Source organism: Phascolarctos cinereus, unplaced genomic scaffold, assembly GCF_003287225.1.
Source record: "Phascolarctos cinereus isolate Bilbo 61053 unplaced genomic scaffold, phaCin_HiC Scaffold_5;HRSCAF=322, whole genome shotgun sequence".
In the NCBI taxonomy this organism is placed as follows: Eukaryota; Metazoa; Chordata; class Mammalia; order Diprotodontia; family Phascolarctidae; genus Phascolarctos; species Phascolarctos cinereus.
This window is the reverse complement of record NW_027555958.1, coordinates 240,481,286-240,505,742: the sequence shown is the minus strand read 5'-3', so window position 1 is coordinate 240,505,742 and position 24,457 is coordinate 240,481,286. Positions and strand designations below refer to the sequence as shown.

General features: G+C 42.0%; 1 protein-coding gene across 2 annotated transcripts; it reads right to left on the bottom strand.

Moving 5' to 3' along the window:
* Window positions 1–305: 305 nt before the first annotated feature.
* Window positions 306–23,839, bottom strand: BNIP5 (BCL2 interacting protein 5). 2 transcript variants are annotated; one of them, XM_020999526.2, is made up of 6 exons: window positions 23,546–23,839; window positions 13,543–14,391; window positions 11,287–11,418; window positions 10,390–10,454; window positions 6,952–7,200; window positions 306–5,049 (listed from the first exon to the last, which is right to left on the bottom strand). In XM_020999526.2, the coding sequence occupies exons 2-6, from the start codon at window positions 14,378–14,380 to the stop codon at window positions 5,014–5,016; spliced, it is 1,320 nt and encodes a 439-aa protein (XP_020855185.1). In that variant the 5' UTR covers window positions 14,381–14,391; window positions 23,546–23,839; the 3' UTR covers window positions 306–5,013. The 2 variants fall into 2 exon arrangements, with proteins under 2 accessions (XP_020855185.1, XP_078011528.1); XM_078155402.1 differs by having other exon boundaries at window positions 11,299–11,418.
* Between the last annotated feature and the right edge of the window lie 618 nt (window positions 23,840–24,457).

Genomic DNA, 24,457 nt, shown 5'->3' with positions numbered 1-24,457 from the left:
ATTTAGTTGAGGCAGAGTTGTGCAAAGTTGTCAGCTTCTCTCTTCCTGAATTATTGAAGTCCAGTGGCAAGACAAAAGTTAAGACAACTGGTATGGCCCAGGATGCAGTGGATGGCAGAGGAGAAAGGGCAAGGAAGTACCCGTACCTTTTCACTCATGCCACCTGCTTGCACTCCCTTGCAACCAGAGTTCATCAGTCAGGGCCCAAGAAATGAGCCCTTCCTCACACACTGTCCAAGAAGCTTATCATGAGTCCTCCATCCTCCCCCTCTTCCCCTCTCCAAGAAATAAGGCCAGTCTAGATCTTTGCATAAGTAGACTCTTTTTATTCATTCTATAATACACAATAGCACTGTCCAGAAAAGAACAGGAACAGGTGGGGCCCTGGGGCAAGATGAGTCCCAATTCCCCCTCCCTGATAAGTGTAGTGTCATTATTTATGATGCACTTTGTAACGCACCTTGTAGCTCTGGAGACCCTTCCACTGGGTGTCCTGGGGTAACTGCCCCTTGTTTGTTTCGTTCTCTAACCCCTCCCCACCACCAGGTTTAAGGTTCTGCTGTCAGCATCAGATGCTCATACTCAAATTAAAACTGGGGATAAGAGACATTTGGTGACTTGGCCAGTGTCACACAGAACATAATTGGAAGGTGAGTTTCTATTCCTCCTCTCCCCCTCACATCAAACTTATAGAAGATTTAGGATTAGAACACTGGTCTCCTGGTCACCCACTCTTTCCATCACACCATGACATGGAAACAATAGTGCGGTGGCGTAGTAGATAGAGAACTGGCCTGGGAGTCAGGAAGGCCTGGGTTCAAGTCCTTCTTTGGACAGCATCTCCCTGTCACACCCTCTCCCAGTTCTCCAAGCAACATTCCAAGACTATAAGTTACAGAATAGTTAATGGCCTACGTGTTAAAGGAAGGAAACAAGAATTTATTAAGCACCTACTAAGTGCCAGGTACTGTGCTAAATGTTTTACAATTATTACCTCATTTAACCCTCATGACAACTCTATGAGGTAGGTGTTATTATTCTCATTTTATAGTTGATGAAACTATAAGTGATTTACCTAGGGTCACACAGCTATTAAGTCACTAGGACTAGATTTGGATTCAAGTTATTAAAGTCCAACTCCTCTATCTACTAAGACACCTAGCTGTCTTTTCCGATTTGCAAACTGCTTTAGATCTGTATCTCATTTGATCCTCACCAGAAACCTATGAGATATGCTATTATTTTCCCCATTTTACAGATGAGGAAACTGAGGCAAAAAGTTGTTAAGTGATGTCGCCCTCAACCAGATTGTACACCGAATGGAGAGGTGTGAAATAACTTATGACATGGGCCAGGCAGAGTAGAATTACTGACTCAGTTTATTCATCTGAGGGCACAGAATATATAGGGAAGATCTAGCCTAATTTCAAAGAGTCCTCCCCATGAGATACTCCCCAGAACATCTGCTGAGGATGTGGCAATCATGAATTTCCTCCTTATCAGGGTTCCTAGATTGGGCTGTAGATTCCAAGGTTTTCCCAGGTGCTTTGGCACCACCTGCATGGAGGAGTGAATATGTAAATCTAAGGTTCAAAGAGTGAGAAGGAATGTCTCAGGGACCTCCTAATCAGGAAGGAATTGAAGAGCCGTACCACTTAATCAATGAGCCCTTTCGGGTACAAGCCTGGGCAAGTCACAGTCTGCCTTGGATCTTAAACCCTTATCAGACTCTTAAGATCAGCCCTCAACAAAGTGACTTGCCCAGGATCATATAGCTAGTGAGTGTCTGAATCAGGATTTGAATTCAGGACTTCCTGATTCCAGGTCCAGCATTCTATCTATTGTACAACCTAGCTCCACACCCTGGCATTCAAGGCTATTCTTGTAAAATGGCCTAACCTGGCATCCGAGGCTACTCGCACTCTCACCAGGCACTCACACCACCACCAAGCTAGTTTAGGCCATCATCACGTAGGCCTAGACTATTTTGACAGCCTCCTGACTGGTCTCCCTAACTCCAAGTTCTCTTCTGTCTAGTTCATCTTCCTGTCAAATTGATATTAATAAAGCGCAGGCCTGACCATTTCACTCATTCACCAAAGAAGTTCCAGCGGTAACCTATGGCCTCTAAGATGAAGAATAAATTCCTCTGTTTGGCATTTAAAGCCATTTTCAATATGGCTCCAGCCGCCTTTCCAGTCTTATTACACATTACTCCCCTTTACAGACTTGACATTGCAACCAAACTGATGTACTATACATGGCGCTCATCTCCTACTGCCCCATCTTTGCACAGGCTATACACCCATGCCTAGAACATGTTCCCTCTTCACTTCTGTCTCTCGAATTTCTTCAGAGCTCAGCTTGAGAGATGCCTCTTATATCAGACCTTTCCTGATCCCTCCTAGCTAGATTACTGTCAATATTACTTTCACCACTTCCTTCACTCCTATTCACGTGCTGTTAAGATCTGGAGGAAATCACAAAACTGTGCTGATTGGTTCCATTAAAAATTTGTTACCTAATATTAACTGAACCTTCACAGCAATGTTCTATTCCTCCATAATTTATATTTGCTAGTCCACTGTCCTGTTCAAAATCTCCCATGGCATCTACCTTCCTCTATCCTCTCAGCTAAGGACCTTGCTTCATACTTCACAAAAAAAAAAAGAAAAAGAAAGAAAGAAAGAAAGAAAGAAAGAAAGAAAGAAAGAAAGAAAGAAAGAAAGAAAGAAAGAAAGAAAGAAGAAATCAATCACAAGAAGAATCCCTCTTCTTCCATCCTACTCACATCCTGTCATTCAGACATCTTCCCCCTTTATCTTCTCATTCACGGGTCTCTGATGAAGAATGATCCTTCTCCTTGCCTAGGTCAGTCTTTCTACTTGTGCCCTTGATCCCATCCCCTTCTGACTTCTCCAGCAGTTGGCTCTTACTCTCCTCCCTACTCTCTTTTATCAGTCTCTTCCTTTCCCCTGGCTCCTTCCCTACTGCTTACTAACATACTCATGTCCTCTTTGACTTTAAGAAGCCCTTACCTGTTCCTGTCATCCCTCAGAGTTATCATCTGAGATTTCTTTTTCCTTTCTCAGGTAAACTCCTTGAGGAAGTCATCTACAATCAGTGTTTCTACTCCCTTTCCTCTCATTCTCTTCTGAATCCTGTGCAATTTGGCCTCATCATATATATGAAAGTGCTCTCTCCAAAGATACCAGTGATCTTTTAATTTCAAAATCTAATGGCCTTTTTCTCAGTCCTGATCCTTCTTCTTGATCTCTTCATAGCATTTCAAATGGTTGATCACCTCTTCCTCGTTCCTCTCTCCTCATGACCATGCTCTCACCTCCTCTTATCTACCTGATTGCTCCTTCTCAGTCTCCCTTGCCCATTTTTCACTCATACTACAATTCTCTAAATTTAGTGTCCTCAAAGGCTCTGCTATGGGTTCCCCTCTCTTGCTCTATACTACCTTGCTTATTGGGCTCATTAGCTCCCATGGATTCCATTAACATCTCTAAGGAGATGACTCCAAGATCTAGCCCTCACCTCTCTCCTCAGCTACAGTAACAAACTAATTCTTGGACATTTCCAACTGAATGTTCTAGAGACATCTCAAATTAAGTATTTCCAAAATACATCCTTCCCTCCAAAGCCTCTCCTCTTCTAAACTTTCCTATTACTTCCCAAAAGGAGTAATATATAACAAACCTATAAAGTAGGCTGGAACCAGTCACTCACTTTATGACCTAAGTGCTATCCTCAACTCATCATTCTTGTTCACATTATCCATACTCTGAGACTCAGCTTAATGTTGTCTCCTCTATGAAGCTTTCCCTGCCTAGCTGGAAATGATCTCTCCCTCTCTGGAGCTCCCTTCAATTTCCTAGTATCATAGGATGACAGATTTAGAGCCGGAGTGTCAGACTACGTAGTCCAACACTCCCACTACCACCATTTTACAGATGAGGAACCTCCTTTGTTCATAGTCACAAAGGTAGTTTCAGAGATGATGTTGGGACCCATGTGTCCCTAACTCTAACTCTTTCTCTCTCTCTCTCTCTCTCTCTCTCTCTCTCTCTCTCTCTCTCTCTCTCTCTCTCTCTCTCTCTCCCTTCCCTCCCTCCCTCTTTCTGTTACACCTCCATTATCCCCTCTCCACTATAACAGATGCCCTCAGACCTTTACAACTCCATCATGGCACCTATAATATCATACTATGCATTGTAATGAATGTCTTATCTTCCCCACTGGATCCTGAGCTCCTTGAGTATAATAATCATAGTAACAATAACAACAACAATAATAATAATAATAATAATAAACATTGCTATAGAGCATTAAGGTTTACAAGGCACTTTCTTCACAACAACCCTGTGAAGTAGGTAGTGCAAGTATTTTTCTCCCCATTTGACAGATGAGGAAACTGAGGCTCAGAGAAGAGAAACAACTTCCCCAGAATCACACAGGTTACTAGTTAGGACCCTAGGTCCTCTGATTCTGGGACTAGAGAGTCACTATAGAACCACTGGCTTTATGTATGCCTCTCCTCATATTTCCATCCTCCAGAAGCACTCTGCCTAGCACACAGAGGGCACACAGAGGTGTCATTAAAATGAACTGGAGGATTCACCAGGCTGAGTCGCTATTTCTTTCCAACAGGAAACTCTCCCAGAGATCTGGTTTGATGCCCATATCAGTACATTCTCCATTTCAATAAGAAGTGATCAATAGTTTTAAAAGGCATGGAAGCTTTTTGTTTTATTCTCATGGCTTCCACCGTGTCCATGAAGCATTAGCTTAGTAGTTTTAAGAAAGCATCTTCTCATCTCCTAATGGCTCCAACTGTCTCTTGTATGGGTTTTAAAAGGCATGGAAGATTTTTGTTTTATTCTCATGGCTTCCACCGTGTCCATGAAGCATTAGCTTAGTAGTTTTAAGAAAGCATCTTCTCATCTCCTAATGGCCCCAACTGTCTCTTGTATGGCAACTCAAAGGAACAGAGAGGCCTGGGCTTCAATCTGGACTAAGGAAGGGCGCAGTTGCTCCATCCTGTGAAGAGAAAATGGACATCTTGAGATATAGGTCTTAACCTTTCAAGACCCTTCAGGATCTGGCTGGCCCCACTCAGGGGTGGCTAGTGATACATTAAAGTAGTAGGACATAGGACCAAGGCTAGGTAGAGAGGCAGGAGAGGCCAGACTAGGAGAATTCGAACAAACGAATGAATGAATGCTGGGCATACTGAAGGTACTGACTGAGTAAATAAGTGGTTAATGAAACTAGAAGATGGAACCCAGGCCAGTAAGATTTTTTTTAGCATCATTCTTTCACCAGCTGGAATCATTTTACAGGCTACAGGGGGGTTGTGGTCTTCCTTTCCCAATTCTCTAGATGAAGACACTGATGCAGAGGGAAGAGGCATGTCTGAGGTCACAAGACCACCCTGTGAAGCCAGGTCTGCAATACCTCAAAGTCCAGGAGAAACGGAAAGAGCCCAAGGCTGATAGATATGTGACCTTGGGCAAATCGTTTAACCTCTCTGAAACTCAATTTGCCAACCTGCTAAATGGGGATAATAATGTTTGTTGTTGTTGTTCAATCATGCCTGACTCTTCATGACCCTGTCTGTGGGGTTTTCTTAGCAAAGATACTGCAGTGGCTTTCCACTTCCTTCTCCAGTATATCCCCATTTTACAGATGAGGAACTGAGACATATATGGGTTAAGTGACTCACCCAGAGTCACACAGCTAGTAAGAAAGTGTCTGAGACAGTATCTGAACCCAGATCTTCCTGGCTCCAGGCCCAGAACTCTAACTACTGTGCCACATAGTTATCATCTATAATATTTACAAATGATCAAATAAAATAATGTATGAAAAATTCTTTGCAAAGTTTTAAAACTGTGATCCAAATGTCAGCTACTAACAAAATGTCAGAGCAAAAAAATTTATTATATTTTTTTCATTTTTTTCTGTTGGTGTTATGATGGATATAAAGATGATCACATTTGTCTCTGACCAGCTTTTTCAGACTTTTCTCATACTGTTCCCCTTCATGTACTCTACATTACAGTCATCTAGACTGTTCTCAATTTCTTCTTCTTCATCTGTCTTTTCTGTCCCTGGGCCTTTGCCCAGTTCCTCCATGAGTCTGCTTACTGAGATCTATCCCATACTTAAAGATCCAACTCAAGGGTTCCCTTTGGCAAAAGCCTTCCCTGACCTCCCCTAGGCAGAAATGATCTCTCCCTCCTCTTATTCCTCATAACATATTGTCTCTGCCTCTCCTTTGCATCTTTCCTATTTTGCTTGTATCAGTGAAGTCTTTTGGCCACTTATTAGAGGGGGAATTCCTCAAGGTCAGGACCTGTACCTTATTTCATCTTTATATATTCCCCCAGGGCCTAACACAGAGTGTTGGACTTGAATTGAATTGAATTACAGGGGATTACAGCCCACAGACACATAACTAAAATATTCATTCATTCATTCATTCATACTATACAAAATACTTTAATGCTCATTATGTTGTTTGATTTTTCTGAGTAACTCTGTGAGGTAGGCAGAGAAGGGATGATTCCACTCTTACAGGTGTGGAAATTGAAGCTCAGTTAAATGATTTAACCAAGATCTAGAATCCAACTCTTTTGATTCTGACTTAAATGTTGCATCCACCATTCTATGGTGATATCTTATACCACCATAGAAACTGAGAGAAAAACTAGAGAAGGGAGTGATTCATATGGGTCAGAGTCATAAGGGAAAGGTTGGTGGAAGCGCTAGAAACAGCTGTGTGGTGAACGTTGGGTAGGATTTGGATGAGCAGAGAGCTGTAAGAGAGAGGACCTGCTCTTGGGGACAGGTCTCCTTTAAAAGCATAGATTATCTTCTCATGCCATATGAAAGCTCCTGGACATTCTGTGTCATCCACTTTCCCCTGCTCCCACTTACCTGCTCATTATCACAATATATATGACCAAATGTGTGTGCAACACTGTGGTCTCTCCAGCCCATGATTCGGTGGACAGCATAGTTAGTGTTGCCTGCAAATTTGTAAGTCAAACAATAGTCTCTCTCTACTTGTCTCCTCTCTGGCTCCTTCTGGTTTTCTTCCTGATTTCCCAGAACATCTGCCAAGGTTTGGAAGGAGGTAAAGGAGAGGTTGTCCCAGGCTGCCCTAAAATTCGGGTCTTCTTTGATCTAGAATGCAGAAACAAAGGACAAGATTATGGGAGGCAGCCCATCATTGAGAGGCAAGCACGGGATTTTGAGTCAGAACACTGAGTTCAAATCCTACCTAGCTCTGCTCCTTGCTCTCTTGGAAAAATCATTTCTCTCTCAGTGGGGCTCAGTTTCCTCCTCTATAAAATTTGCCTGGCACATAGTAGCTGCTTAATAAATATTTGCTTCTTTATTAATGAGGAAGTTGGAATAGATGAGGGGATTGTTGTAGATAAAGAGTTCTTAAACAGAAGTCAGTGAACTTATTTTTAAAAACATTTTGATAACTGTATTTGAATATAATTGGCTTCCTATGTAATCCTACGTATTTTATTTTAACCATTTAAAAAATTTTTTCTCAGAAGAGGTCCATAGATTTCACTAGACTCTCAAAGGAGGTCCATGATACAAAAAAAGGTGAAGAACACCTAATCTCTAAGATTTCTTTCACTTCTAGATACAATGTTCTGTTCTATACAAACCCTATGTTCTAGCTAGGCTGGCTGACTAAACATACTCTGGACACATCACATCAATTTCTATCTTTGTTCTTACCATTTCCCTGGCCTCGACTGTCTTCCCTGTTTTAAGAGAAAGCCTGAGTTTCTCAACATATTCCTGGCATGAATTTTTTTTAGGATTTCCAAGATGTGACACTCAGAAAATGAAAGCAGCAGCAGACTATGAGATGCACCAGATAGAGAAGCCAAGACTAGCAAACTCATAAACCTATGAGGAAGAAAAGAGGAAGCAAGACAGAGAGAACGGACTTCAGAATCAGCAAGACCTGGGTTCAAAGCTAACCTCTGACTGATAATGACTTTATGGCCCTATGTATGATATTGAACTTCTCTGGGCTCTAAGACTGTATGTTGTAGAAGGTGTCAACTTGGGTTGGTAGAAGTTTCTCTGTCTGAGAAGGTCAAAGGGAGAGAGAGTGAGTGAGACAGACAGAGACAGAGAGGGGACAGAGACAGAGACAGAGACACAGAGAGACACAAAGAGAAAGAAATAGAGATAAACAGAGAGACAGAAACAGAGACAGAGAGATAGAGAAGACAAAGACAGAGACAGATAGAGACACAAGAGAGAAACAGAAAGAAATAGAGATAAACAGAGGGAGAGAGAGACAGAAGCACACACAGAGAGACACATACACACAGTAAGAGAGAGACAGACAGACAGAGAAATAGACAGAGAGAGACAGAGACAGAGAGAGAGAGATCGATCATGCACAGTGGATAGAGGGCTGACCTTGGAATTAGGAAGACCTGAGCTCAAGTCATACTACCTGTGTGCCCACGGCTGAATCTCTTCAACTTCTCAGGCAATTCTAGGCAATTTTCTCTCTCTAAACTGTAAGTTACAGACAAGTTGTCATTCTACATTCATAGAAAGAAGAATTCCCACAACAGAAGCTTTCCACATCAATGAAATCACAGATCCAGACCAAAAACAAAAAATAAAATCACCAATGTAGGGCTTTTTTTTTTTTTTAGTGCATGGTGGACACATACAAAGAAGTGGAAAGAAAGAGACAGAAGTAGGCAGTCAGGGTGACTTCGCAAGCAAAACAATTTGCCAGTAATGCATTCTGAAGGAAGTCAAACCACTCTGAATTTGCTTCTGCTCACCCAATGTCCAGCTCTTTCACTCTCCATCCTGTGTAGAAAGCGGGAGGCCTTTCCCAGTCCCTTCAGCAGCTAAAGCCTTCCCTCCTAAGGCTACTTTCCACCTAGTCTAAATGAATCTGGGATGTACCCACGTAGTCTCCCTCATTAGAATATAAACTCCTTGAGGGCAGAGACTGTTTTTTGCCTTTCTTTGTACCCCAGCTCAAAGCACAGTGTCTAACATATAGTAAGTGCTCAGTAAGTAACTGCTGAGTGATATATACATCATCACAAAAGAACAAAATAATAGAGAGTTAGTGCTGGAAGAGACCTTAGAAATCAAGCTGCTCGTTCTTGACCTATCAACCAAGCGAGAAAAGCCAAATGCTTCCCTGCTCCATCCTATGCCTACACCTAGAGCTGAGATGAGAGCTAGGCAAGATAAATAGTTGCTTAGAGTGCAACAGCCACAGGGTGCAAGGAAGGATGTTGCAGAATTTTCTTGAAATTCATTATTTTACACGGATACATGGTAGTGCCAACAAATGCTGCTTTCCATAGCACATACCTATATTCATTCGAGTTACATATGCTGCAATGAAGGTTCAGATCCTCCATTATTAAGTAATGCAGAGGGGGTCAAACCTCCCAGAGGCACACAACTGATTTGTTCAGGCTCTGATTAGCTCTATGGGGGAATCCAGAAAAGGGAAAAAACTAATTACTAGGAATTTACACATATAACTCGGGAGACACAGTCTACTCTCAAAGAGAGACCGAGATATTTGGACTGTTAGAGCTGGAAGGGGCCTTAGAGACAGTCTAGTCCAATCCCCTTATTTTACAGAAGAGGAAACTGAGACCAGGTGGAGGAGGTGATGATAGTCGTACAATGAGTGGCAAAACCAAGACTAGAACCCAGGTCTCCTGATTCCCAGGTCACTGCTCTTTCTGCCACATCGGACTACCTTCCATATGGAGTAATAAAAGAAAACTCAAGTGACAAGTTACCATTAATTATATAATAAAAATAACAATAGAACCCATGTTTACAGCACTTGAAGTTTTGTTATATGCTAAATGGTAGCATATATGCAGGATTAAGCTTTGAGATGGGAGAGAACACTCTGGGCTGGAGGCTATCCCAGCATCCTGGCGTAGTGTATAGGGAGCCCTGGACTTGGAGTCAGGAGGACATGAGTTTGAATGAGTATGACCTCGGACAAGTCACTTAGTCTTTGTTTGCTTCAGTTAGCTCAGGGGCAAGATGCAGAGATAAGACTTAATGACCTCTAAGGTTCTTTCCATTTCCATTCTGGTTTTTTTTTTTTAATTTTAAGTGAGGCAATTGGGGTGTCTGAGGCTGGATTTGAACTCAGGTCCTCATGACTCCAGGGCTAGTGCTCTATCCATCTAAGGTTCTTTCCATCTATAAATCTATGATCTTGTAAGATTTCATGAAAAAAGTAGGGTCTGAGCTGGGTTCTGAAAACAATCAGCTTTGGATAAGCAGAGGCTTTAGGGCAATGAAGCTGACTGGGGGCACGCTTCTCACCTTTTCATTGTACTTGTCACCTTGCTCTTTGAGAAGAGCCACTATCTTCTGGATAATAACGTCGTCTAAAGGAAAAGAAGAGAGATGGGTTACTTTTTAATGTCCAAAAATGCTCTTTAAATGACACTATCATTTTTCAAATCTGCCACTCAAAACTCTTTTCCTCTTGACTTTCAACCTAATTCAACTATCTCAGGAGGAAAGTCAGCCCTTTCTACCAGGCAAGATACTGGGGAGAAGGGGACTTGGTGGGGGTGAAGGCTGTAGCTATGCTAATTAGGCAGCCTGGCAATTCTGTCCGTTGACCAAGCCAGCCTGAGCGCTGTTCCCCCAGGTAATTTTCTGAAACAAATGGAACTCTTCCTGCTCCAAGGCCTCTGGAAGAATGAGACAGAGAACAGCTTACTAGAAGGAAAAGGGCCCTGGACTGGGAGTCCCAGCTCTGTCACCAACCAACCAGCTGTACCACTTTGGGCAAATTACTTTATGTCTCTGGGCTTCGGTTTCATAGGGTCGCAGATCTAGAGCTGGGAGGGAGCTTGGAAGCTGTCAAGGCCAACCCCTCATTTTACAGATGAGAGAAGAGATGACATGACTTGCCCAGCATTACCAAGTTAGAGATCACCAGAGGCAAGATGGAAATCCAGGTCCTCCAACTCCAGAGACCATACCAACGGCTTCATCTTTAAAGTAAAGGAGTTGCTTTCCAAGGTCTCTTATAACTCTACAATCCTATTTGTGGTCACGGTCTGCAATGTTTTATAGATCCTGCCCAGGGGAATTGACCTAAAGATCAATTCTAACATTCCATGAGACCAAGAGTAGGGAAAAAATGCCTCCTCACCCCAGGATCTCAGAGCAAAAGTCCACCCAAGACTTGGTTAAAGTCATGCTCACTAGATTCAGAACCTTTCTTAAGAGGTGGCTCCTCCTTTGGTGGGGGCCGCCCAACTTGTCTGGAAAGTCCAGTAGACTCAAGAGTCCTGACTTCTGCAAACAGCCTCTCACGTACTTCTTCCTCATCTGAGTCTGGAAACAGAAAGAAACAAATATGTTACAAATCGGTACGTGCTTAGTGGCCAAGGAGTCTGGAACTGAGGGCAGAGTGGCAGAATGAGTCTTCTGGCTGGCTCTGGGTCTTGCCTAGCATGGCACACATGAAGACATTAACATGAGACAAGATATGCTGTATCAGTCAATAAGTCAGCAAACATTCATTAAGCTCTTGCTGTGTGCCAGGCATTGTGTTAAACAATGGGGATACAAGGAAAGGCAAACAAATAAAAATAATCCCCATTCTCAAGGAGCATACATGCTAAAAGGAGAGACAACATATAGTCATCCATCATCATCATCATCACCATCATCATCATCATCACATCCTTCATTTTTGTATCACTTTAAGATGTATAAAGTGCTTGGAGATCCATCATCTCGTTTGATGATCTCCACAATTGCCCTCTTAAGGTAGGTAGACAGGGCTTGCATTCCCATTCAACAAATGGGAAAATCGAGGCTCAGAGAGCCTAGGTGGTTTGCCCAAAGGCACACAATTGGTAAGTGGCAAAACTTAGGCTTCCTGATTTTTGGTACAGTAGAAAGGGTTCAGATCTCGGCTCTGATATTTTTCCAGTTATATGACTTTGGACAAGTTGCCCGGTTCAAGCAGGAAGTCTTTCCTGGTCTTCCTAGGCTTCTAATGCCTTCTCCTCTTAGATTACCTCCCATCTGCTTTGCATATTTCTTCTATGTACCTGGTTACTTACTCGTGGTCTCTCCCATTAGAATGTAAGCTCCTTGAGGGCAAGGACTGGTTTTGCTTTTCTTTGTATCTACACCCCTACTTAGCATGGTAATGGGAACATAGTACTCAATAAATGTATGTTGACTGACTGACAATTCTTCGGACCTCAGTTTCTTCACCTATGGAATGAGGGCTCTAAGGGCTCTTCCAGGTATACTGTACTATGGCTCCCAGGCCAGTACTCTGCCCAGGGTCCCTGATTTACTGAGTGAACTCAATCAATTCCCCTTTCCTCTTTGAATTTCTATACCAGTATTTTCTAAGCGCTTTCCCTCTGCCCTTGTTCTTTATTGCTCCTTAATCTCTAGAATATTTCTCTTTAGTGTTATGGGGGTTTGGTATGTACCGAAACCACCAAAGATAGCCCGTTCCACCGTCTCCCAGAAGCAGGTTCCCCAGCACCTTCCACATGAGTGATGCTATCTTAGGTGGTTTGGTATTTCCCAGACCCCCATTGCACTCACATGTAGGCAGACTAGGTGAATAGCTACATGGAGTAATCTGAAGGGAGCACTGAGAAAGCTCCTCTGTCCCCAAAGTATCTACTACCCCTTTTAGGTGCCTAAAATTTTACCATTAGAAAGTCATTCCTTTGGGTTAAACATTTCCCACTCTTTTAAAAGACTAGTTCCCTTGGGATGGAGAGCGCATGTTTTGTTCTTAGTTGCTGCTATTTTGTGTTCCTGGGGTTATCTGATGCTTTCCTCCATGCTAAGAGACCAGAGTGAAGGTAAAAACTTCCCAGTGGGCATTTCTAGGCAGGTGAGTGGGTATAGTATATAAAACAATAAAAGGAGACCCAGGAAGCAGAAGTGGGAGGAGCTAGAAACAAACCACTTCAGCAGGTGTATGGTGAAGAGAACTGAATAAAGAGTCAGGAGATTTTTAGGCCCAACATTGCTACTAACAAGCCATGTGACTACCTGAGTCTCAGTTTCCTCATCTGTAAAATGGGGATGATGATATTGATACTGCCTTCCTAGAAGGGCTATTATAAAGAAAACTTCAGAAATGGGAGTTACTGTCCTCTTATCACCACTGTCCTTTCTTGTTCCCTTGGGGAGGGGTGTAGTGCCTGACAGCAATTCTGTCAATGGACTTGGTCAGCCCCAATCTCTTTCCAGCAGTGGCTTTCTCTAGGTGGGGTTGGGGAATGACCTAGAGGCAGCCAGAATGATCTTCCCAAGGCCCCCTCAATTCTCTGCCTACTCACAAAAAAAGCAAATAAATACAGATGGGACCTTCCACCCTTCAAAAGTTATCAATTATATCCTAAGGCTGGCTATGTGGGGAACAGAGAAGGAGGTAGCTGTAGAGTTACCACAGCAACAAGGATCGGTCCAGCTTACCAGGAGTAGCCAGACTTGCGGGTCTATGGCTGATGCACAAAGGAAGAAAAGTAGGCTTTGCAGGCCTACGAGGTGCCTCAGGGCTTCTCACGTCCACGCCTGATGACTTCTTGGCCTCTTCATTGCCATGTTTCTTAAAAGAAAAGGCCTTCTTGAGGCTAGACTTCTTGTCTTTCTTCTTGGAGACTGGCTCTGGTGATTCTGCCAATGCCTCTAGGTGTTTTGGGTCTTGAGGGGAATTACATTTCTCCTTGGACTTTTTGTCTCCCCTTTCCTTGTCTTTTTTCCTAAAGGTTGGCTCTGGTGGCTCTACAAATGCCTCTAGGTGTTTTGGGTCTTGAGGGGAATTGCATTTCTCCTTGGACTTTTTGTCTCCCCTTTCCTTGTCTTTTTTCCTAAAGGTTGGCTCTGGTGGCTCTACAAATGCCTCTAGGTGTTTTGGGTCTTGAGGGGAATTGCATTTCTCCTTGGACTTTTTGTCTCCCCTTTCCTTCTGTTCCTCTGACCCTGTCCTGGTCAGGATGTTCACCAAGGTCTTTAACAACCCACGCTGGCCCTTCTTATGGGCCTTGTCCTTGTGGTTACTCCTTTGGCCACCCTGATCACTAGTGGCCCCGTTGGTTTTCTCTAGCTTTGGGGCCACAGAGGCATCACTATCCAATAAGTTTGCTTGCCTATCCAAGGGTCGGACCAGTTCACTTGACGCCCGGCGAAGCGACCGTGGGTCCTGAGATTCCCCAGTTCCTGGCATCTTCTTGGAGAAGTGAAATCTGTCTGGGGAATGGCCTTTCCTTCTCATCCAGAATTCTGCCTTCCACGAAGCCCTTTGTTTTTCCATTCTTGTTTCAGCTACAACAAAAATAAACACCTCTTTTAGGAAAACAGAATCCTGGATGAGAGGGTACTCAGGAAAAGAAATGGATTAACCCATAACAAGAAGATAACATTGTGAATAAAAACTTCTTGAGATGCTAACATGCCACATGCTTAGTCAAAGTGATTGAATCCTCACCTCAGTCCTTTAAAGTAGGAAGAATACATGTTGCTATTGTTATCCTCATTTTACAGAAGAAGAAACTGAGGCACAGAAAGGATATGTGATGTGCTCAAGGTGTAGTTAGGGACAAAACTGAAGAATAGAACCTATGACTAGATCTACTGTCCCTGGTCCCATGAGGTATACCACACCACTACTTCAGTGCTTCAGATGTATGCTTGAGCTGTCATGTGGTGGGTTTTTTTTCCACTTTCTTTTGTCCTTTAATTAGTTTCAAGAGAATTTTTTAGTATCTTTCAAGATCAACTCATCCTTTTGGTTTCAGAATTTTCTTTTTTTTGGAAATATTTTTATAATATTATATGTTGATATATTATTATATTATATATTACCATATAATATGCAACATATTAAAATAATTATTATTTTTCCAATTACATTTAAAGACAATTTTTAACATTCATTTTTTAAAAATTCTGTGTTCCAAATTTTCTTCCCACCTCCCCCTCCCTGAGATGGTAAGCATTTGATATACATGTTCAATCAGGCAAAACATATTACCATACTGCTATGTGATCTTAAGCAACTCTTTGAGCCTCAGTTTCCCCATATGTAAAACTGGCTTAACCTTCTCACTACCTCCCTCAGCTCAAATGAGATGAAAGGACCTTAGACCTAAAGCAAAAGGGACCTGAGAGTCCATTGAGTCCAACGCCTGCATTTTACAGATGAGGAAACTGAGGCTCAGAGAGGTTAAGGGACTTGCCTAAAGCCAAACAGGTATAAGCATTAGAAGAGGAATTTGAATCTAAGCTCTCTGGCTTCTGAGCCAGTTATCTTTCCACTGTACCGCTAACTTTTTTTTTTTAGCTAGGCAATGTGGTGACTTGCCCAGGGTCACACAGCTAGTAAGAGTTATGTGTCTGAGGCTGGATTTGAACTCAGATGCTCCTGAATCCAGGGCCGGTGCTGTATCCACTATGCCACCTAGCTACCCCCATCCCCGCAACTCTTTTGATAATGTTTACAGATGGCAATACAATCCCAATGATCTATCTACATAAATGTAAGTTGCATTATTGTTGTTTTTATTATGATAATATCATTGTCCCATGGTTGTTTAGATGAATTGGTTAGAATTAATGATACCAGAGCCATAGGTTTAGTCCTCATTGGGCCGACAATGACAGACTGAACTATTTAGCATCCACCTTGACCATAAGGGAGCTCCGGAGAGCCAGCAGGACCCCCAACCCCACTGTTGGGGAAACCAGTAAAATGAATGCCCTTCTGATGGCAAATCAGTAGAGGCACCATGTTTGTATACAACCAATGGTATATTTTGCCAAAGCAAACTCTCGCTGGAAGATCATCCTTAACTGGAAACTGTCTCACATTCTCTGTCTGCTTCTCAAGGCTGAGAATGTTTTTGCCTCTGTTTTCTTTCAATAAACATTTTATTGATGACTTTTAGATTTACGTAAGTCATTTCAACTTCCTCTTTTCTCCCCAAGCCCTCTCTTGTGACAAAGAAAAACAATTAGGCAAAAACATTTGACCCAGTAACCTCATCAGATGTTTATAATTTTCTGTTCCATAAGCCCTCCTCTGCTGCTGTGATGGGAGTGGTATGCCTTATTACCTAATCTCTGAGATCTTCATTGGTTTTCCATTTACTCATTAATCAAAATTTCACTTCTGATACAAAATATATTGATGAGAAAGAAGGTGGATTTTTGTTAATTGAAAGAAAAATAACCAACAGGTACATCAAGTCTTAGTATCCTCATTTTACACGTAAGGAAATTATGGATTGGTGAGGGGAAGAGATTTCCCAAGCTGGTGGTATAGTTGGGGATCAAGCCTAGGGCCTTCTGATTCCAAATCTAGTGTTCTTGTTTCTGCTCTTTGCTGTCTCTAACTGCTCAAGACCCATAGTGAGTTAATGGCAAAGACAGGTTTAGAACCCAAACCTTCTGATTCCCCATCCAGTTTTTGCCCCTTGATGCTCATCATTGCCCGACAAACTCTGGATCAAGGAACACAAAACAATCAAAGAGCTCTATAGCACAGAGTCCGTCCTTACTCTACGTCAGGGTTGGGAAGGCAAAGGAAAGCTTGGGAAACCTTCCATATGCTAAGGGGGGCCCAAGATGAAAGGTCTATGACCAACTGGGACATAGATTCCTAGGATATCAGAATTGTGAGGGAGCTTAGAAGTCATCTGGTGTACTCTCAACCTCCCCATTTTACAGATGAAGAAACTAAGGTCAGGGGGGAGTGCCTGGTCCAACATCGAACAGCAAGTATTATTCCATGGTCATATTCCAATTTCTTCCAGCTCTTTTGAAAATCATACCCTTAATCTAAGACATCTCCAAAGGCCTCATGATGGAAAATGCTATCCACATACAAAGAAAGAACTATGGAGTTTGAATGCAGATCGAAGCATACTATTTGCTATTTTTTTTCTTCTGTTGTGTTTTGTTTCCTCTTTCTGGTGGTTCCTCCTATTGGTGCTAATTCTTACTTACATCATCACTAAGATGATAATATGTTTAACAGAAATGTATATTACAGCCTATATCAGATTGTGTGCCATCTTGGGAAGGGAGGGGGGAGGGAGGGGAAGAAAATTTTAAAACGCAAAAGCCTATGGAAGCGATTGTTAATCATTCAAAATAAATAAATATTTTAAAATTTTTAAAAAAGAAAGTCATACTCTTAGTTGGATAGGGACAGAGTGAGAGTGGATGGATACAAATACATCCTTATTAGAGGAATGCCTGAAAGGGCACATCCTCCTAATTGCGGACTCATATATATTACTTCATCTTCGTGTCCGCAAGACTTTACATTATCATCCAGTCACTAGTCCTCTTAGAAAACAAAGGAGAAATAACAACAACGTCTCCATCTTGCCTAATCTCACAGACCACGGGATGATCTCAGAAACCTGCCAAGCACAGAAACTGAGCAGCTGACTGTAAACTGGCAATTGGGTTTGACTAACAGGTACAAGGTTCAGAATAATTCATAAGCATACACTGAGCCTCTAGTCACGTGACTTTTGATGACTGGTGAAATCCACTGGTGAATTACCAGAAAAGAGAGCAAGAGAAAGTGAAAGAGAGAGAGATTCCCAAAAGATACAACCTGCTATGGGGTAAGATTTGTTCCTTTCAAGCCTGCCCTATGGCTTTGACTTCTCTTATTACTTTATATTAACATCATCTACATAATATTTCTCTAACCTACAATAATAACAGTTCATGTTTACATATATGTACGTGTATATCACTTTTTGCATATGTATATGTGTGTGTGTGTGTGTGTGTGTGTGTGTGTGTGCATTTATATAGGCAGCTAAGTGGTACAGTGGGTAGAGCTCCAAGCCTGGAGTCAGGAAGACCTGAGTTCAAATCTGGTCTCAGACACTGTCATTTAACTCTGTTTGCCTCAGTTTCCTCATCTGTCAAATGAGCTGGAGAAGAAATGACAAACCATTCCAGTATCTTTGCCAAGAAAATCCCAAATGGGGTCAATGAAGAGTTGGACACAACTGAAAGGACTGAACAACAGCAAGGAGGTGACGGGATAAAGAAAGAGGTGAGGAGGAGTGGGATTACCAGAGTGTCAAAGGATTATATTTAAATAATGAAGCCCAACCACTTGTGCTCATCATTATTATCATCAACATCACTCAGAATGTCAAAGCTGGAAGGCACGTAGTCTAACTCCTTCATTATGTCCTGTCCAAGTTCTTGAAGAGCTGGGACCAGAAGCTGGGGCTTCTATCTACTCCAATTCCAGTACTGTCTCTACTACATAATTCCTAAGCATCATGACCACACAAATGACAGCTCCTCTCTCTGTCTCTCTAATACCTGGATCACAATGATTGGATTTAAAATCCAAAGAGTCTGCTTTGCTAGTTACTATGTTTGTGAACTTGGGCAAACTACTTAGTCTCTCTGGAGCTCAGAGTCCCTTCCCACTGTAGAGAGAGGATTGAACCAAGGTTCAATTCCACTTTTAACTCTTAATCACTTAACCTCCCTGGCCTCAGTTTCCTCACCTGTAAAATAAGTGTGTTGGACTAGATGGTCTTTGAGTTTCTAAATCTAGACCTGTGATCCTATATCCCCACGAGCCTTTAAAACAGATGTGAGATGAAGCCCAAGGCAATGGTACCAGTGGAAAGAGATGCAGATAGACTTTGCTTCCCATAGCTTTCAACACTACATCATGAAGTGGGGCCAAAATATCAGTCGCTGGTCTTATTTGCCTAGTCCTTAGTCACTGAATGGGTGTTGGCTAAGACAAACAGATCTGGGAAAATGACCTGATTTAGAAAGCCGAGGTCACCTGAGCCATCGCCAATCATCTTGACCTTTGTCCTGCCACTGACTAAAGGAGTGAGGCCGACACTTGGCGCAACTCTTCACAAGTCAAGATATCACCCTCATGATGTCATTGCTCCTCCTCAGAAACAACCACAACAACAATGACAACGACAGTGGATTAGGGCACCACATGGGGCATTAACGCATTCAGTAATTCCCACTAAGCCAATACAGACTCCACCTGCCCCAGCTAAAATTGTGAAGTAGGCTAAGTCTGCCCTGCTTTTTCTTACCCTTGTCTCTGAGTCATTCTATCTATATCCACTACTTTGAACCTTTTCGATGGTGTGTTGGACCTGACTGGCATGAAGGCTCAGGAGAGCCAATTGTTAAATTTTCAACATGAGCATTTACACTTCAAAATCAGCAAAGCTGCAAACTGAGGCTTGGTTTATTGTTTTGTTGAGTGTCTAGACTTAAGAAAGTGATGGGGAAAATGTCAATAATGCAAATTGCACTTAAAAGTGAGCCATGGGTAGTTTTTTTTCATAGAGCCGGTTGTTAAACCTTTAACAACACATACTAGGGCCAATCTTGCTCTTATCTTAGGTTTCCACTAACCCCAGCTGAGGCATTACCTTCCTCACAGGCACTTCATGGAATTAGTCATAGAACTGGTTGAAAACTTAAAGACTGCTCCATTCAACCTTCTACCTCCAAAAGAATCCTTTTTTATTATTTCTGATGGATAGTTATATTTGGTTTCTTTCAATAAAGAGAGAGCAATGGATTTAGAATTTCAAGCCCTGAGTTCAAATCCCTCCCTGGTCACTCACTATAGCATCGAGCAAACCTTGCTGGGCCTCATTCTCTTCATCTACTGAAAGAAGTAGTTGGATCACATGATCTCTAAGGTTTCTTCCAGTGCTAAGTCAATGATTCTGTGATCCTAAGTTCAGTCAGAAGACCTGGTTCAAGTCTTGCCTCAGATACTTAATAGCTGTTTGACTTTGGACAAGTCACTTAACCTTTCTTGGACCCTGATTCCTCTTCTATAAAATAGGCATAATAACGTTTACGCTACCTACCTCACATGGCCATTATGAGGAAAACTCTTTGCGAACCTCAGTGCCACATAAATGTAAGCTGTTATTATTGTGCTAGGGAAATATTTTATGTCAGAGAATATGTTAGAGAAATCGGATTTAAATGACATTAATATAAAGTTCATGACAGAAATCAAAAGAAAATACTGTGCTTAAAAGGAGCAAATCCTACCTCACAGGGAAGGGGAAGGGAAGACAACACACATGAGGTAAGCACCTACCCTGTACCACTCACTGGGCTAAGGAAGCCCTTTATAAGTACACTTTAGGATTCATCAGAAGGCATGGTGACTTAGTATTCCATTCCAAACTCCAATGGTTCCTAGGAAACTTTTAATGACAGGGGGCTCACTATCTGACCAAGGGACCAAGCATTAAGGAATAAGGCACTAAGATTAAGGAGGATTGGTAGATGCTTTTTCTTGCTTTGTTAAGCGAGAGAAAGTAGCCAATTACTAACGCCTCAGGAGATCCACTCTTGGCATTGTATGTATACTGAAAATGCAATGCCCTGAGGTATGTTTGGGGATGCTAGACAGCCGACCTGATAATGCCAAGAGCCAGCAGGCATTTATAGGAAGCTATTATCTTTTTACCCAGCAAGAAGGGAGAAAAGCCCTCTGAGACTTCTGCGCTTAGAAAGGAGAAATTGATGCTGAAGTTCACAATCAAGCGTGCTTGAAAGAGCACATGAACTTCACTCAGCTGAATTGACTGATGCTTTTACAGCAAGGGTTCTTAACTCTTTGTGTGTGCAATGGACCCCTTGTGAAGTCAAGTGGAACCAAAGGACCCTTTCTCAGAATAATGCTCTTAAAGGCATAAAATAAAATGCATAGCATTGCAAAAGAAGCCAATTCTGTTGAAACACATTTATTAAAACATTAAAAATAATAATTTTTATAAAAGTTCACAGATCCCAAGTTGAGAACCCTTACTTAGGGAACGCCTTTTGAAAGGTACCTTTTCATCTAAAGGTTTCATTATTCAGTTATTTTAGTCATGACCTCGTCTGGAGTTTTCTTGGCAAACATCCTGGTAGGTTTCTTGTGTGTACCTGTTCACATGCATGCTTTCTCCCCTGTTAGAGCATAAGTTACTTGAGGGCAAGAGCTAATTTTGCTCTTTCTTTGTATGCCCAGCACTTAGCTCAGTGCCTGGTACACAATAGGTGTTTAATAAATGCTTTATTGATTGCTCGACAATGGTCAGAAAATTCTTCCTTACGTTGAACTGAAACATGACTCCCCATTACTCCCATGCATTGGCCTTATTTCTGTATTCTCCAGCTACACAGCAAAGTCTCATCCTTTTTTTCCACATTACACCCTTTTAAATTTGTTGAAGTCGCGAGCTATTATGTTCTTCTGTCCTCAAGTCCCTATAAACCCCGGTCCTCTGATTCCAAATTCAACATTGTTTCCACATTCCAGTTAATAAATGCTTCGTAAACCTCCAACCTCTTCATTGTAGTTATTATGCATTCTCCTTCCCTCCCCCAGCCCCACCCCCCAGTCTCAAGTGAATGTCCCATAATTACAAAAGAATAAATATGGTCCCAAAGAAGACACCACCACTCCTCACTCCTTTGTAAAGGTGAGGAATATTGCATATGGGGTCAGATATTTTCAATGTATATTGATTGGTTTGGGAGATTTTTTTCCGCTCTTTTTCTTAAAATACTGTCTGCTAGAACCAGGAGAACACTATACTCAGTAACAGCAGCATTGCGTGATGACCAACTCTGATAGACTTAGCCTTTCTCGGTAATGCAAGGATCTTAGACAGCTCCAAAAGACTCATGATAGAAAATTCTATTCACATCCAGAGAAAGAACTATGGAGTCTGAATGCAGATCGAAGCACACTATTTTCTCTGTCTTTTGTTGTTGCTGTTTTTCCTTTCTCATGGTTTTTCCCTTTTGTTCTGCTTCTTCTTTCACAACATGACTAATGTGAAAATGTTTAATATGATCATACATGTATAGCCTATATCAGATTGCATGCCGTCCTGGGGAGGGGAGAGTGGAGGGAGGGAGAAAAAATTTAGAGCTCAAAATCTAATAAAAGTGAATGTTGAAAACCAAAAATTAATTAATTAATTAAAAAAACAAAAAGCAAAAAATATTCTTTGCTATAAGGAATGGCTGTGAAGGAGTAGAAGAGAGATATAGGGGGAAAGCAAGGTGACATAAAAATGAAAGATATAAATAAAATCTATTAAAATTGTTTCTATAAAATTTTTTTTCTAAATTATGGAATCTCAGAGGTAAAAGGAAATTGATAGATTATCTTGTTCAACCCATAACTGATTGAAAATTCCTTCTGCAGAGCTTAAACTCCCTTAGAGATCTCCACATTCACTATCCCCCATGCAAATCATTTCCACTCCAGATAGTTTTCCCTTTCCCAGGTAATGCAGAGAAAGTGATCTCAAAGCATTTGCTTTGTCTTATCTCCTCTCCTTGTCAATTCCAATTTTCCCATTACCTTTCCTGCCCTAGAATAATTATCTTATACCAGTCAAAGCAGTTCTACCTGGTTAGTCCCTTCCATGCCCCACTCTCTACACTGCCACGGGCCTGCAACCTTAAGAAAGTCATTTTCTCTCTCTCTCGTCCTCTCTCCCTCTTTTCTCTCTGTCTGTTTTCTCTTTGTCTCTGTCTCTGTCTCTCTTTGGATCTCTGTCACTTTCTGTGTCTCTATCTGTTTCTGTCTTTGTCTCTCTGTCTCTGTCACTCTCTGTGTCTCTGTCTTTCTCTGTTTTTCTGTCTCTCTGTCTGTCTCTCTCCCCCCCTCCCCCAGCAGAAGACCCCAAATATATTACTAGCACAATGTCCAACTTTAGTCCACACCAGAGGCAATGTGGTACAGTGTAAAGATTATGTGCTCTGGATTCAATGGACCTGGGTTCAAATCCTCTGATATTACTTGCATGACTTCGGGCTGTTCTCTCTCAACCTCAGGCTAGTTAGGTTAGATAGAGTGCTGGGCAAGGAGTCAGGAAGATTGGTGTTCAAATCTAGCCTCAGTAACTTACTAGCTGTGTGACCCTGGGCAAGTCACTTCACCCAGTTGGCCTCAGTTTCCTCATCTGTCAAATGAGCTGGAAAAGGCAAACCTCTGAATATCTATGCCAAAAAAAAACCCCAAACGAGTTCACAGAGTCAGACACAAATGAAGATGATTGAACAACCCTTCAACCTCAGTTTTCTCATCTGTAAAATGAACTAACTATAGATCTATATCCTATATTTCAGAAAACCCTAAATATCACAACAAAATCCAGTCACAAGAGACCCTAGGCTACACTAGAAGCAGTTATGGCACAATAGAAAGAAACTTGAATTTTGAGTCAGAAGAACGGGGTTCAAATCCCAGCTCTACTTTACTAGTTTGACAACTGAGCAAGTCACTTCTCCTCTATGGAGGAAACCCTTTCTGTCAAAATAAACTCTCTGGGCTTCAGTTTCCTGCTTTGTGAAAAGAGTCTGGACTAGATTAATTTCTACGTTCCCTTTTTTGTTTTAAATCCCATCTCCAAATTGAGCTTACCGAGCAAGCTGAGGGTCCGTGCGGTGTCCTGAGGTGTGTTCAGCCGAGTGGCTCTCCTTCCGCGTTTCAATCTGATCGGTTTAGCTCAGCTAACCCGGCAGACTCAAAGGGTTCAATGCTGCTAACAGTGCCCAGGCTCCAGACCTGAGATATGAATCTATTTATAGAATCATATTTATAGACAGCTATATCCATGTGCTGGTGACAGTTAAGCTTGTTTGAGAACACAGTTTCGCTTGATTTTCATTTTAACTTCCTCATTGCCTTCAGATCAGATAAGGAACTAATTCGCCAATTGGAACAATCCTTTGTCTGGATGTGAGATAAAGGGCTAGTGGTAAACAAATGCTTCTTGGAAATATATTTAGAGGAAGAAACAAAGGGGATTTTTGCTCATGACCAATATATGTAGTCCACTACCAAAACACTAGACCAGAAATGACCGGAGTAGAGGTGGGGAACCTGGGGCCTCGAGGCCCCATGTGGCCCTCTAGGTCCTCAAGTGCGGCCCTTTGACTGAATCCAAACTTCACAGAACAAATCCTCTTAATAAAAGGATTTGTTCTGTAAAACTCGAACTCAGTCAAAAGGCTGCACCCTCGAACCTGGAAGCCTACGTGGGGCCTCGAGGCCGTAGGGTCCCCACCCCCGTACTAGAGTATTAGGAAGATAATAGAGCACTGGTTTTGGAGTAAGATCAGCTCCCTTCCCATCTACGTGGTGCAGTAGATAGAACCCGATCCTAGAGGAGGACATGAGTTCAAATCCAACCTCACACATTTACAAGCTGTGTGACCTGAGGCAATTCACTTAACCCTGTTTGCCTTAGCTTCCTCCTCTGTAAATGGAAATAATAAGAGCACTTACCCGCCCAAGGTTGTTATGAGGTTCAAAGGAGATGATATTGCTAAA

What these genes read in the sequence shown, in the direction of transcription:
- BNIP5 (XM_020999526.2), bottom strand. Translation starts at nt 14,380, where the DNA reads ATGGAAAAACAAAGGGCTTCGTGGAAGGCAGAATTCTGGATGAGAAGG. An exon ending in CGCAAGTCTGGCTACTCCTG is followed by an intron (nt 11,419 to 13,542) that starts GTAAGCTGGACC and finishes TTCTGTTTCCAG; the next exon opens with ACTCAGATGAGGAAGAAGTA. An exon ending in TAAGAAAGGTTCTGAATCTA is followed by an intron (nt 10,455 to 11,286) that starts GTGAGCATGACT and finishes CTTTTCCTTTAG; the next exon opens with ACGACGTTATTATCCAGAAG.